The 12,473-nt window shown below is 39.5% G+C and overlaps 1 protein-coding gene across 1 annotated transcript in view; it reads left to right on the forward strand.

Annotated features, from left to right (window-relative positions):
- The window catches only part of LOC149248565 (uncharacterized), a 392,334-nt gene extending 381,394 nt beyond the window's left edge, over nt 1-10,940 (forward strand). The window contains exons 39-41 of the mRNA XM_089450455.1: nt 9,420-9,489; nt 9,812-10,047; nt 10,149-10,940. Coding sequence (XP_089306581.1) covers nt 9,420-9,489; nt 9,812-10,047; nt 10,149-10,580 — 738 coding nt within the window. The 3' untranslated portion in view covers nt 10,581-10,940. The remainder of the gene's footprint in view (nt 1-9,419; nt 9,490-9,811; nt 10,048-10,148) is intronic.
- The last annotated feature ends 1,533 nt before the right edge of the window (nt 10,941-12,473 follow it).

Here is a 12,473-nt window from a genome sequence, read left to right on the forward strand (position 1 = left end):
TGTCTAGATTAGCAGACATTAGGATGTGTGCGATCCTTACCTCCCACGATAAGTGGTATCTTGCCTATTGTCTTTGGATATAGGGTGGCAGCTGAAGCTCCCCTATGATGATTCTTCTTTAGATTCGAGAATGATCAACAAATGAGCAGAGATCGACAAAGATGAAATATGATATTGATGATAGACTTATGATGCAGTCAGAAATTTCTCCGTAGTTGAGAGGGAGTGTTGATTTGGTAGCTCAGGGATAAATTCCCTCCTTTGGACAACATTCTTCATCAAGAAAGATCCCTTCTAGCCCTTGGAAGAATTTAATTTGGTAAAGGAAAAATATAATTTTTGAGGTGAAACCCACGTGCACAAAAGTACAAGTCAACCTGGGCAAGGAAATTCGTCGTCTTCAAACACGTATAAGTACACCAGTGACCACATGTCACATCACTTTGGAGCATCATTAACACATCACATCTAATCTCTCTTCTTTTGTTTGGTTCTTATAGGTTTGCAAATGAGAGGCCTGAGCTCACACATGCGAAGGGGAGGAGGCAATTCTAACTTTATGTGTTGACTCTCCGATTGGGACAAATTTGACTAGTTTTTTACCGGTTTTGACTTGATTTGATTTGGAAAATTTTGATTTTGGGAGGCCGAATTGATTTGTGTAGAAGCCGAATTTTTCTGGGCACTTTGACCCATGTTGATCAAAGGTCTACACCTAGGGTTTCCGTAGGTCAAAGGTGGACTTTCACTGAATTTGCATGGGCTATAATTTGACTACATTCACTGCCTTTGACAGATTTTTGAAGGTCGAATTTAGTGTTGGTTTGACCAATCTCTATGGAGGACTGTTGACTGTTGACTTATTTTTGTCGTTGTTGACTTTGACTAGATTTGACGTGTTGACCAGATTTGGCTATTGGGCTTGTTTATTTGATATTGGTTGGTTTTGTTGGATAGTCAAAAGTTTATCTTTGACTCCTTGATGATGAATTGGAGCATTGTATCTCTCTGCTGAATATTTGATGACAATATAATAGAAAAATAATTGGAAAGGGTTTCCCCTTGTAGGGTTTTTCCCTGATCATCAGCGAAATCTCATGTCTCTCTTGTTTTCATGTTCTTAGGTGTCTTCTATTGCATTTGAAGTACTTTTCTATCTACAATTGCTCATTGTCGTTGAAAGATTGAATATTGGATAAAGTGATTGCTAATTGATTGAAGAAATTGGAATAAGTGATTGTTATAGCATATAACATTGGAAAATTAACAAAGAGGCAATAAATCATCTTACACATGCTAAGACACCAAGCCTATGCAAAATACCTTTTGAAGCTACTATAAGATTTAACACTCCTTCCTAGCAAGGAAGGGATTCTTTACCACCCTCAGCTTATCTCGATAGTTTACAAACTTCCCTTTCAGTAGAGGCTTAGTGAGAATATATGCCACCTGCTCTTCTATGGAAATCTATTGCAATCTTACAACACCTCTCTGAATTCTATCTATGATGAAGTGATATTTGAGGTCAATCTGTTTGGACTTGTCATAAAACACAAGATTTCTAGAGAGCTTAATGCAACTTTGATTATCATAGTGAATCATTGTTGGCTCCATTTCTAGACCAAATAATCCTGCAAGCATCCTGTGAAGCCACACTACCTCACAACTTGCCATACATGCTGCCATGTACTCTGCCTCTCTTGAACTGAGTGCCACTAACTGCTACCTCCCGCTATACCATGAGATCATGGTTGATCCCAAGCTAAAATAATATCCAGACGTGGGTTTTTGTCCACACCTCTCCTAACCCAATCAAAATATGTGTACTCTTGTAGCTCCACTCCACTAACTCTGGCATATCTTAGTCCAAAGTCCACCGTACCTCACAGGGACCTCAACAGACGCTTCACTGCCACCCAATGAACGTATCTTAGCTCCACCATGAACTAGCTAAGTGTGTCATAGTAAAACTGATATTCGGCCTAGTGTTGACTAGGTTGATCAAGGAACCTATTAGCTGCCTATATAGTGTGGGATCCACCAACTTGCCCTCAGAAGCACTTACCTTCTTCAGGCTAGTGATCATCAGTGTAGACATGGGCCTACAATCCTCCATCATGAACCTCCTCAAGATCTGAACTGCATACTTATTGTTGGTTGATGTAGCTTGAACATGTGTTCTAGCCTCAGGTGGTGTCAGTGAAGCTAGGAACACAATAACATAAAATATCTCCAAGCCCAAATTATTCTTTTGAATGGAAATGCCTTAATTAAATCAACTAATTAGCTTTTAATTATTTTCCTAAGTTTTATCTTAGGGAAATAGATTGATTAATTAGTAATAATTGAGACATGATCGATTTTCCTCTAGAGACTTCTAGAAAAGTTTCTAAGTGATCTTAGCCATCGATTAGATCATTTTAGATCTAGATATTGGTCATTGATTTCTCAACGAGAGATTATAAAAGAAATCGATGGGCAGCCTTGGAGATCATGATCATGGTTACTGGGGTTTCACACCATTTGTTGAATTTTCTAAGTCTATCCATTAAAAAATTAATCTGTATTCTGCTGGTTTGTTTCTTCTACATGTTTAAATTCACACAAGTTATTTAATACATTTAAATACCAGAATAAACACAATACAGTCACAACATCTACAGATCAACAACTGAAAGAAAACAAGCGCACAAGTGATTATTATTTTTTGGACAAATGTCCCCGGAAAATCGGTGTAGCTATTTTGAGGGTTATATTATTATGCAGTCTTTCTAAGTACAACTGGGTGCCTAATTGGCTCACTCAACAGAGAAAAATACACGGCAGCAATACCTCTATATTCGGAAACAGGTATTCAGAAAACCTGTCCCACGAAACCCTCTCCAGCACAACTGAAGCTCAGCGCTGGCCCTTTTGGCCTCTGCGTCAGCCCCAAGACCCTCTGCGTCAGCCCTCTGAGGCACTGCGCAGCCTCTGGGACCCTCTGTGTCACTCCAGTAGCCTCTGTGTGGATGACGCAGTCCCTCTGGCCTCTGCGCTGTCTCTGTTGGGCTCTACGTAGCCTGGACTGGTTGCTGCTCTCACTCTCTCTGCTTCTTCACTGGTCTCTCAATACTGTCTCTGCTTCGTACTCACTGCTAATAACTGATTCAACTTTGTTTAGCAACCCCGCTCTAGCAAAATGAATGACTGATCACTCTGGTGTGTTCTCCTACTGACCCTCAAGCCTCCTCTTATACTTTTCTTGTTGGTCCTTCAACGGCCAAGATTAAATCTCTAATCAATGGCTAAGATTAGGTTTGGCTTGATCCATGACTTTTGGAACCTTCTAACCCAATTTTATATTTTTACCCATTAATATTTTATTTTTCCAAACTTTAGACTTAGGAACTCCATTATAAATATTAATTATTTTAATATCTCCCAAACCGGGTACAATCTGTCCAAACCATTTCTGGGTCTTGGAGATCTCATGTGCTTTAGCCCCTCCACCAATTTTCATGGCTAGAGCACATCCGATGCTACCCCAAATCAACACTCCCTCTTAGCGAGGATTGTGCTCTAGTAATACTCCTCCCTGAGCATCACTTTGATTATCTGGCACCGGTACCTGTGTTGATGCTAGGCCTCCTCGCCCAACATCCTTTGCACTGCTGCATTATGTACTGCTGCCCATGGCCCTACCACTGCCACTGCTACATCCGTACGATAGCTCCCTTTGAATTCGTGCTGCTGCTGGTCCAATCTCCCAACACTGCATCTGCACTGCATCCCCCTCTCATCATGCTGCATTGTGCTATTGCACTACAACTCAGTTACTGAGAAGTAAGTAACTGATCCACCCAACTTCTGACATCCTTGTCAGGCTAGAAACACTCTTGATGCTGAAACTCTCTCTGCGGCTAACAAATGCTCCCTCTATTGCCCTTTGCGCTGTTGCAACAACTCCCTACATCTCGCACTGTTGCACACCTCTCTGTGCCATCTTGCACTGTTGCAACACTCCCATGCCTCTCTCACTGTTGCAGTCTGCTAGCTTCGCGTTGCCCGGGGACTCTTGCACTGTAGCACTCTCTGCCGCTTCATCCGCATCCGTCTATATCTACATCCGCCAATCTTGTTACTCCTCTTTGGGGCTCCCGGAGCAAGGTATAATCCAAGAGGTTGGGTACCTCAAGGATCCTGCCCCTCATCGCCTGTGGTCGTCCTGACTATAGCTCGTTGTCTCCCCACTTCTTCCCAAGTGGCACATGAGCAGTCATGGCGCAATCGTCATCCTCCTCGACTTCTTTCTCCGCCCTTGTTGGCACTGCCTTTGAGTTAGAAGCCTCTCCCTTACTTTTCTTCCTTGGACACTGGTTTGCATAGTGACCCAGTTCCCCACAATGGAAGCACTTAACCTTGGAGAGGTCCTTCTTCTTCCTCTTCTCCTGCTTTCTCATAGATGCTAGAGCCGCATCCTCTTCCTCTTCCTTCTTGATCTTGACCCCTTTGCTGCTACTCTCCATCTAGGTCAGCTGTCTGATCTCTTCTTGACGAAGAGTCACCCACAGTTCTTCCCAATCTAAAAGACTCGGCCTGCCCAATATGCTCTGGACAAATATCTCCCAATCCTCAGAGACTGTGTTAAGTGCGGTCCTTACCATCAACTCCTGATCCAGCGTGGCCCCTATGGAAGTCAGTTGGTCACGGATCTCCTTCAACCGACCGAGGAAGACATCTATCTGCTCTCCCTTCTGCATCTGGTATGACCTTAGCTGATTCTCCAAGAGCATCTTCCTCTACACGGAAGTATGTTGGTACAATGTCTTCAAAGTGTCCCACATCTCCTTTGTCGTTTCCTTCTCGGCAATATGTGGGACCACATGATCCTTGACCCCATCAAGGATGATACACTTTGCCTTAGCCATTGCCTCCTCGTACCTTTCATTAGCTACTGGGTCAACTGGGATAGCCATCACTCTCAAGGCGAAGCCCTTGATACGATGTCTGTCTAGAATGGACAAGATCCTAGCCTTCCAGACCACAAAGTTGGATGCTCCATCTAGCCTATCTTGATCTCTCAGCATATTCACGGCCATATGGCTGCTCTTCTGTCGACTCCTCTGAGTCTCTCTACTTCCCTCCTGGAAGTCCTCTGTTTGACTCCTGCTGAGTCTCTCTACATCCCACCTGGAAGTTCTTGGTTTGACTCTTGCTGAGTCTCTCTACTTCCCGTCTGGAAGTTCTCTTCTAGACTCCCTTTGAGTCTTGATTTCATTCTTGGAAATCCTTCTACCAACATCAAGTTGCCCCTCTCCGAACGTTTGTGCAACTGCAACATTGATCCGGATTCCTTGGCTAGAAATCCGCCTCGGCAGCAACTCCCTCTACCTTGATCTTGCCTTGTTAGGTATTGTTCTAACCACAGTACCCCGCCAGCTTCGCTCCCGCAAACTGCGGACTTCCTTCGCCCCAGCAACTAAAGGATTAAGCCTCTTAGCTCTGCGCAATCCCGACACCGGCAAAATAGCTCCCTCAACCAACTGCATCAGCCCTCTTGGCCTCTGCATGAGCCTTGCTTTGCCCTCCAAAGCCTCTGTGCTGGCCTCTCTCTGGCCCAAACCGATGATGTATTCCCTCTATGTCAACCCTTCCTCTATTGCTTCTGCAAGGATCAACTACTGTCACTCGGGACAGCGGATTTTGCTGCAAATGCTCTGCTCAGCTGATGCCTTCAACTTTCCTGTGATCTGCAACCACCCTTTGATACCTTGTTGAATTTTCTAAGTCTACCCGTTAGAAAAATAATTTGTATTCTGCTCGTTTATTTTTTCTACTTGTTTAAATTCGAAAAGTTATTTAATACATTTAAATACCGAAATAAATACAATACAATGACAACATCTACAGATCAACAATTGAAAGAAAACAAGCACACAAGTGACACCGTTATTTTTGGACAAATGTCCCTAGAAAAATCCAATGCGGGAAAACCAGTGTAGTTATTTTGAGGGTTATATTATTATGCAGTCTTTTTGCGTACAACTGGGTGCCTAACCAGCTCACCTGACAGAGAAAAATACATGGTAGCAATACCTCTATATTTGGAAGCAGATATATCCCACGAAACCCTCTCCGGCACTATTGAAGCTCAGTGCTAGCCCTTCTAACCTTTGCGTCAGCTTCCTGTTGACCTGCGTCAGCCCCAGGACCCTCTGCGTTATCCCTTTGATGCACTGCGCAGCCTCTGGGACCCTCTGAGTCACTCCAACAACCTCTGCGTGGATGACGTAGTCCCTCTAGCCTCTGCATTGTCTCTGCTGGGCTTTGCGTAGCCTGGATTGGTTGCTTCTCTCGCAACTATCAAGAAAATTTGGCCTTGCAAATGTAACTTGTCCAGAAACTTATGCGAGCCAGAGAGAGAGATATCCTCCACACATGCGAGCTATATGTAAAGAGAAAGAGATCATATTCGTACTTCATTTCGTCCAACATGTCCTTTGGTTGGATGCCCAAAAAATTCTTTGTCTTGCGAGGTTGAATTGTTGCCTTGAGGACGAGGTCAAACTATCTTTATATAGTGATTAGTTGGGTCAAATGGATGCCTCTTCTACCTCGGCCAACTTGACTTGTAGGAGGAACGACCTAACTAGTTTTAGAGCCAAAAGTTCAATTTCAAAATTCAAATTTTTCTCTTGTAAAGATCCATAAGGACATAACTCAAAGATATTTTTTTTCTTTTGACTCTAGCATGAAGAACATGCTTTACATTGATGAATATAAATACATCAAGGGCTAAAATACACATTATGAAGACCGACTGTAGTTACAAAATTCAACACTGGTTTCCCCTTCGGGGTTTTTCCAGGGACGTTTTGTCCAAAAATATTTGTGTCCATTTTGTGCATGGTTTTTCTCGGAGTTTCAGCAGTTTATTTTGGTGAATATTGCAATCGTGTTTTTATTCAGTATTTGCAGTAAAATATTCTCTCTCAAAATTAAATACATTGGATAATTACCGGTTGATTGCAATAAGCGATACTTTTATCAAATTTTCACTTTGTCTCAGAGCATACACCAGCAGCGACAGATGAGCTTTCTAGTCGGATGAAGGATGGAGCTTTCCTTGACTCCTTTTTTGGGGTCTTCATTTCTTCCCAATTTCCCCTTTAATCTGATCTTTGAATTAGATCTTGCAGCCTCCCGAAATGGTTTGAGTTTGCTTGCTAGAGCTGCCATGAGGAGTGCCTTATTGCAAAAAATATTAGCAACTTGCTCTTCCGACCCCACAAATATCTCTTCCACTAGATCTTGAGGGTTCTTCTGAAAAGACTCATCTGCCATGGCTAGGGTTCTATGACTTTCTTCTAAAGCCAATTCTTGGATCCTGTAATTTCCCACAAATACTCCAAAAAACCCTAGCTTTGATGACAATATGATCTGTAAACTGACGTGGATATTCCACTGGGACAATTTGTCACAATAGATCTTATAATATTTTGAAATCTTAGATTATGCAAATTAGTTAGATCCTAAATTAAATCACTATTAGTTTTGCTCAAATTTATGAACTAAGTGAAAAAAATAAAATGGAAAGAACAACCAGATAAACACACCATCCACACAAATGAACACCAAATTTATCCTAGGAAACCCAATACAGGAGGAAACCTAGGTAGAAAGTGAGGTCTATCCTTTTCTCTCTTTGGTTCAATTATAAAAATGCACTTACAAGGGAATGGGAACCCACGACGGAGTTACCTTTTGACATTGTGGCCTGAGTTGCACTACACAATCCTCCTCGTCCTTTGATATTCTTATAGAACACCACTCTTAGATGCTATCCATGAGGCAAAGGGAGGAGAAAAGTGAACACACTTTTTTTGACTGAGTTTGATTCGGTCCTTTCATCCTTATCTTGAAACTTGATCACTTTTTGACCTTGTCAACCCTTATCCATGTACCAACCCTAGCCACTTCAATGCTATGTATCTAATTGTTTGGAGCAACCAAATCTTATTGTGAGGCCAATTGGGGTGTTGAAACACCTTTTGCCAATCTCCTAGGGGTGTTGGAGGGCCAAAACTTGATTTTTTATAGGGTTTCCATGAAGTTGGTGTTGCATTCCATGCTTCTTTCTGTGTTGCTTCTCTAATGGACTTAGGGGAGTGGCATTTTGAGCTATAGCCTATGGAACAAGATACAATTCTAAAGAATGGAATCCCTTCTCTTCCTAGTGGCTCGGTATTTAACATAGCCCATTAGCTGTCTAGGGGTAGGGTTTTTTACTTCTTCAACCCTCAATTATGATAAGGCTTTGGATCTTCTAGAATGTTCTCAAAGGTAGCCCCCTCATGTATGAGTAATGGGGTGCCTATGTGGCATCCACTCGTACCATAGGTTTCAATAAGGTAGGTCAACTTCTGGGAGGCATTACTTTCACATACAAGGTCTTGATGCCTCAAAATGGCTTTGGAAGTTTCTGAACTCCAATTTTGCAAACTGGATTTGTAATGTATGAGTTGACGAATAATTAAATGGTTGCATTTAGGTTCATAAATCTATAATATAAAGCCTTTTGATAGCAATTAGTTAATGACAGAATAGTTAGTTTGGTTCCTTAGTAAAATTTCCACAAATTTGGATGGTTAACAGAAGTACCACATATCCTCAAAGTGCACAGAGGATATTGAGTACATTACATATAATAGGCAGTGCATGAGAAAAAGTTCATCCTACATCCAAAATGTAATTATTTTTTTTATCTCTTGTAGAAAGTGATATTTGCTTCCATAGGAATGTTTTCTAGATTCAATTCACTTGTGTTAAAATGTAGGTTCCTGTGATAAAGTTGCTCAAACTTTGTGGACCCAGTTAATAAACCATGATGTGGAGCCTTTTTTACCATCTTTGTAATTTTTTGTACAGTAGAATAAACTGTTGGGAATGATTCAAGTGGGTCATTTCATCAATTTCAAAAAGACATTCAATGGAGTTTTCTCAAAATCTTGGGAGGAAGCATAACTTATAGTGGGTAGCCTTACATGGTTGCTTATTATATACTTCAATGGAAAGATTGGAGAAAGCTTCCTTGCCAGGTGCATCATCGAGGAAATGATAAGGCAAAGCTCTCAGCTATTCTGTGAATTAACTTCCCAAGTTTCTAATTTGTCAATATTTGCCTTTGCTACTTATTACAGTTTTATGTAGCAAAGTACTCATATAATATCGTGTCTTATTGTTGTTTATCATCTAAATGCTTTTCCTTAAAAATTAACCAGCTCTTTGATTTTTGAAGGGAAAATACCAGTTGGGTTTAGTACCAGATTTATTATTATTATTTACTCTTTCGTATCCTTATACCAAAAAAGAAGAAATAGTTAGACTTTCTTACTAAGTATATTGTATAACGTAATGTTCTGTGGAAATTTGAGCAGGGCTTGACAGGTCTCCTTCAATCACCTATAAGAGGAGCAGAGAAGCATGGACTTCCAGGCATTCTTTCAGGTCAGTTACGAAAAATGTACTGCCTTGAAAACATTAGTTAAATTGTGAAACTTGTAACATGAAGAATGAGACTGGTAATTCCTTCAGGCAAGTCACTAGCAGCAGTGCTTTTCAAAATGTTTTGTTTCAGAAAGTAGAAAGTCCAAGCAGAATACTTTGAAAGCTATGTAATATGGATCACATTGCATCTTTTCTTCATTTTTTTAAAATCAAAACAGAACTTTTGGGCCTAATTAAGTCAATATATAGGATGACCGGTCTAAACATCAGTGGCACAAAAGTGTACTGACTGTAACCAAAGTTTCACCTCTGACATATGCAGGCATAGCAGTTGGAGCAGCTGGGCTTATTGCAAGACCTGTTGTTAGTATCCTAGAAGTTTCTGGAAGAACGGCTCAAAGCATCCGGAATCGTAGTAATCCGAGTCAGCTGAACCATTTTCGTGTACGATTTCCAAGACCTCTGCTAAGAGATTCTCCCTTGCTCCCTTACTCATGGGAGGAGGCTGTTGGCACTGCAGTACTGCAAGAGGTGGAAAGCAAGAGACTCAAGGATGAGGTATTTCTCATTCTGGAAATGTCAATGGTTGGAAGATGCAATTACAATTGAATTGCGTATTATCAACTCAACATTGTTTCTGATGCAAAATATTTTTACAGGTTTTAGTGACTTGCATTGCTCTGGGGTTTCCTGGGTTATTCATTGTTTTAACTGAGAGACTTCTATTGAAAGTCAAGAGTGCATGCATAGCTGCAGCAGCTTCCCCTGAGAATAACATGCCAGGAGGACCTGACTGGAGTATCCAACAAGAGATTTCTCTTGATAATATTATACATGTGGACAGAGAAGGCCAGTTACTTAATGTTTTGGCAGGCAGCCAAGAGACCTATTTTCGGAGACGCAAGGACCCAACAACTTCAAAGAAGAATTACATGTCGCACTTTGTACCCTTCACTCAAGAAACCATAGTACTTCCACATGAAGATGCTGCGAAAGAGCTTTCACAATTACTTGGCTCATTACTAGATGAACTGAAAAAACATTCTTCACCCTCTATTTTAAGACGGGAAAACCTGAGATCAGTCAGATGAGAAAGTCGGTAATAGCATAATAGTATTGGCCTGTATTCTCAATTTTTTATATGTTTAAATAGTGTTTGCCCTTGTTAAGCTGCTGTAGTATATCAATAACTGTAAACAAGTGCAAAATTCCTTGTCCTGTATTCAAGGATTTTAGCAGGGAAAATATAGGCCACCATTAATGATTATAAGAAGCTGTAAATACTTTCTACACTCATTATTTGGTTGGGATTAGCAATTTTAGGAGCTATAACCTTTCTTGCCCTTGGGAAAGGCTGTAGAAGCTGTAAAATGTGTGCATAAAGATTTGATTTCAATTTTGACGAGTTGGTTGGCTTGAATAAATAATGACCCGTATTTTATTGATTTGAGTTGTATAAATTGATGTACGTATATAAAGCATGCGATGTACCAGGGATTGGACATCATTTATTCATCAGAGGTAGGAATATATTGGAAAGCAACTATCATTAGCTTGTAGTATCTATGCCTAATTGACAATACAAAACTAAGAAAGGAAAATTGCAATCAATATATATTGATCCACTGAATAATGTTCTTTCAATTTTTATCGACTTCAAAAAATTAAATTTAAAGCGTTGACATTTGCTAATTACCATATTAAATTGACATTTAAAAAATAATTAATTAATTAAATTTTATAATAATTAGATTAATTAGTGATTAGTATAGAAGATTCATATCTCTAAGGACATGAGCATTCATAAAGGGGCACATTTCCAAGTATATAAGTAGGCCCTCATTTGTAACAATTTCCTCCTCATATATATAGATATATATTAGTGACATTATGAAACAACATATAACAAAGAATATTTTTATTCCAGAAAAATGAAAATAATTATAGCATTGTATATCAATTACAAGTATATTATCAATTCAAGGAGATAAGAAGAGTTAAAATACTTGTTTAGACTTGCATTAAGTGGTATCATGATGAAGTGGTTCAATCCTTGAATGTGTCTCAATGTCTATGTGTGTCAACTCTAATATTGTGGTAGTTGTATTCACATCAAGATATGTTATGCATATATCCATTTAAGGTCCAAGTGAATCAATGTTATAAACATAATAACAAAAATTTTGTTTATAATAATAAGTATATTATCAATTCAAGGAGATAAGAAGAGTTAAAATACTTGTTTAGACTTGCATTAAGTGGTATCATGATGAAGTGGTTCAATCCTTGAATGTGTCTCAATGTCCATGTGTGTCAACTCTAATATTGTGGTAGTTGTATTCACATCAAGATATGTTATGCATATATCCATTTAAGGTCCGAGTGAATCAATGTTATAAACATAATAACAAAAATTTTGTTTATAATAATAATAAATTAATTAATTATAAATGAATAGTCAAAGGGAATGTACCCTTTCACCTCGTGTCTAATCAATACTATATAGTAAAGCATCACAAGGGTTATTGTAATCATCAAATCTATATCTTATTCAATAATGATAATAAATATTATCTACAAGTTAGCTTGTTACTATCAACCCCAACCTTGTGGTAATTTTATTCTCAATAAGATATGTATATGTCCATTCAAGGTCTATTTAAGTCAACTCCAGTCAGGGTAATTGTATTCATACAAATATATGTTATGTGTATGTCCATTTTAAGGTCCAAGTGAGACAACTTCAATGTTGTGGTAGCAGTGTTCACACTAAGATATTTTGTTTTTTTTTTGCAGCATCTAGTAGACATTCTTCCATGGGCTCATGCTGATTTGACTAGGGAAGAATGATACATTCACCCATGGGGCCATGTTGATTTGGTTAAGGGTGAATGACCCACAGTACTCACATTAGCTCCATGGTGTAGTGATATAATCTTTTATAGTGTGCTTAAATTGTTTATTGATTGGGGTTTTTCATCCAA

This window comes from Pinus tabuliformis, chromosome 7, assembly GCF_031772625.1.
Source record: "Pinus tabuliformis cultivar Carrire ecotype Pingquan chromosome 7, CPIR1, whole genome shotgun sequence".
In the NCBI taxonomy this organism is placed as follows: domain Eukaryota; kingdom Viridiplantae; phylum Streptophyta; class Pinopsida; order Pinales; family Pinaceae; genus Pinus; species Pinus tabuliformis.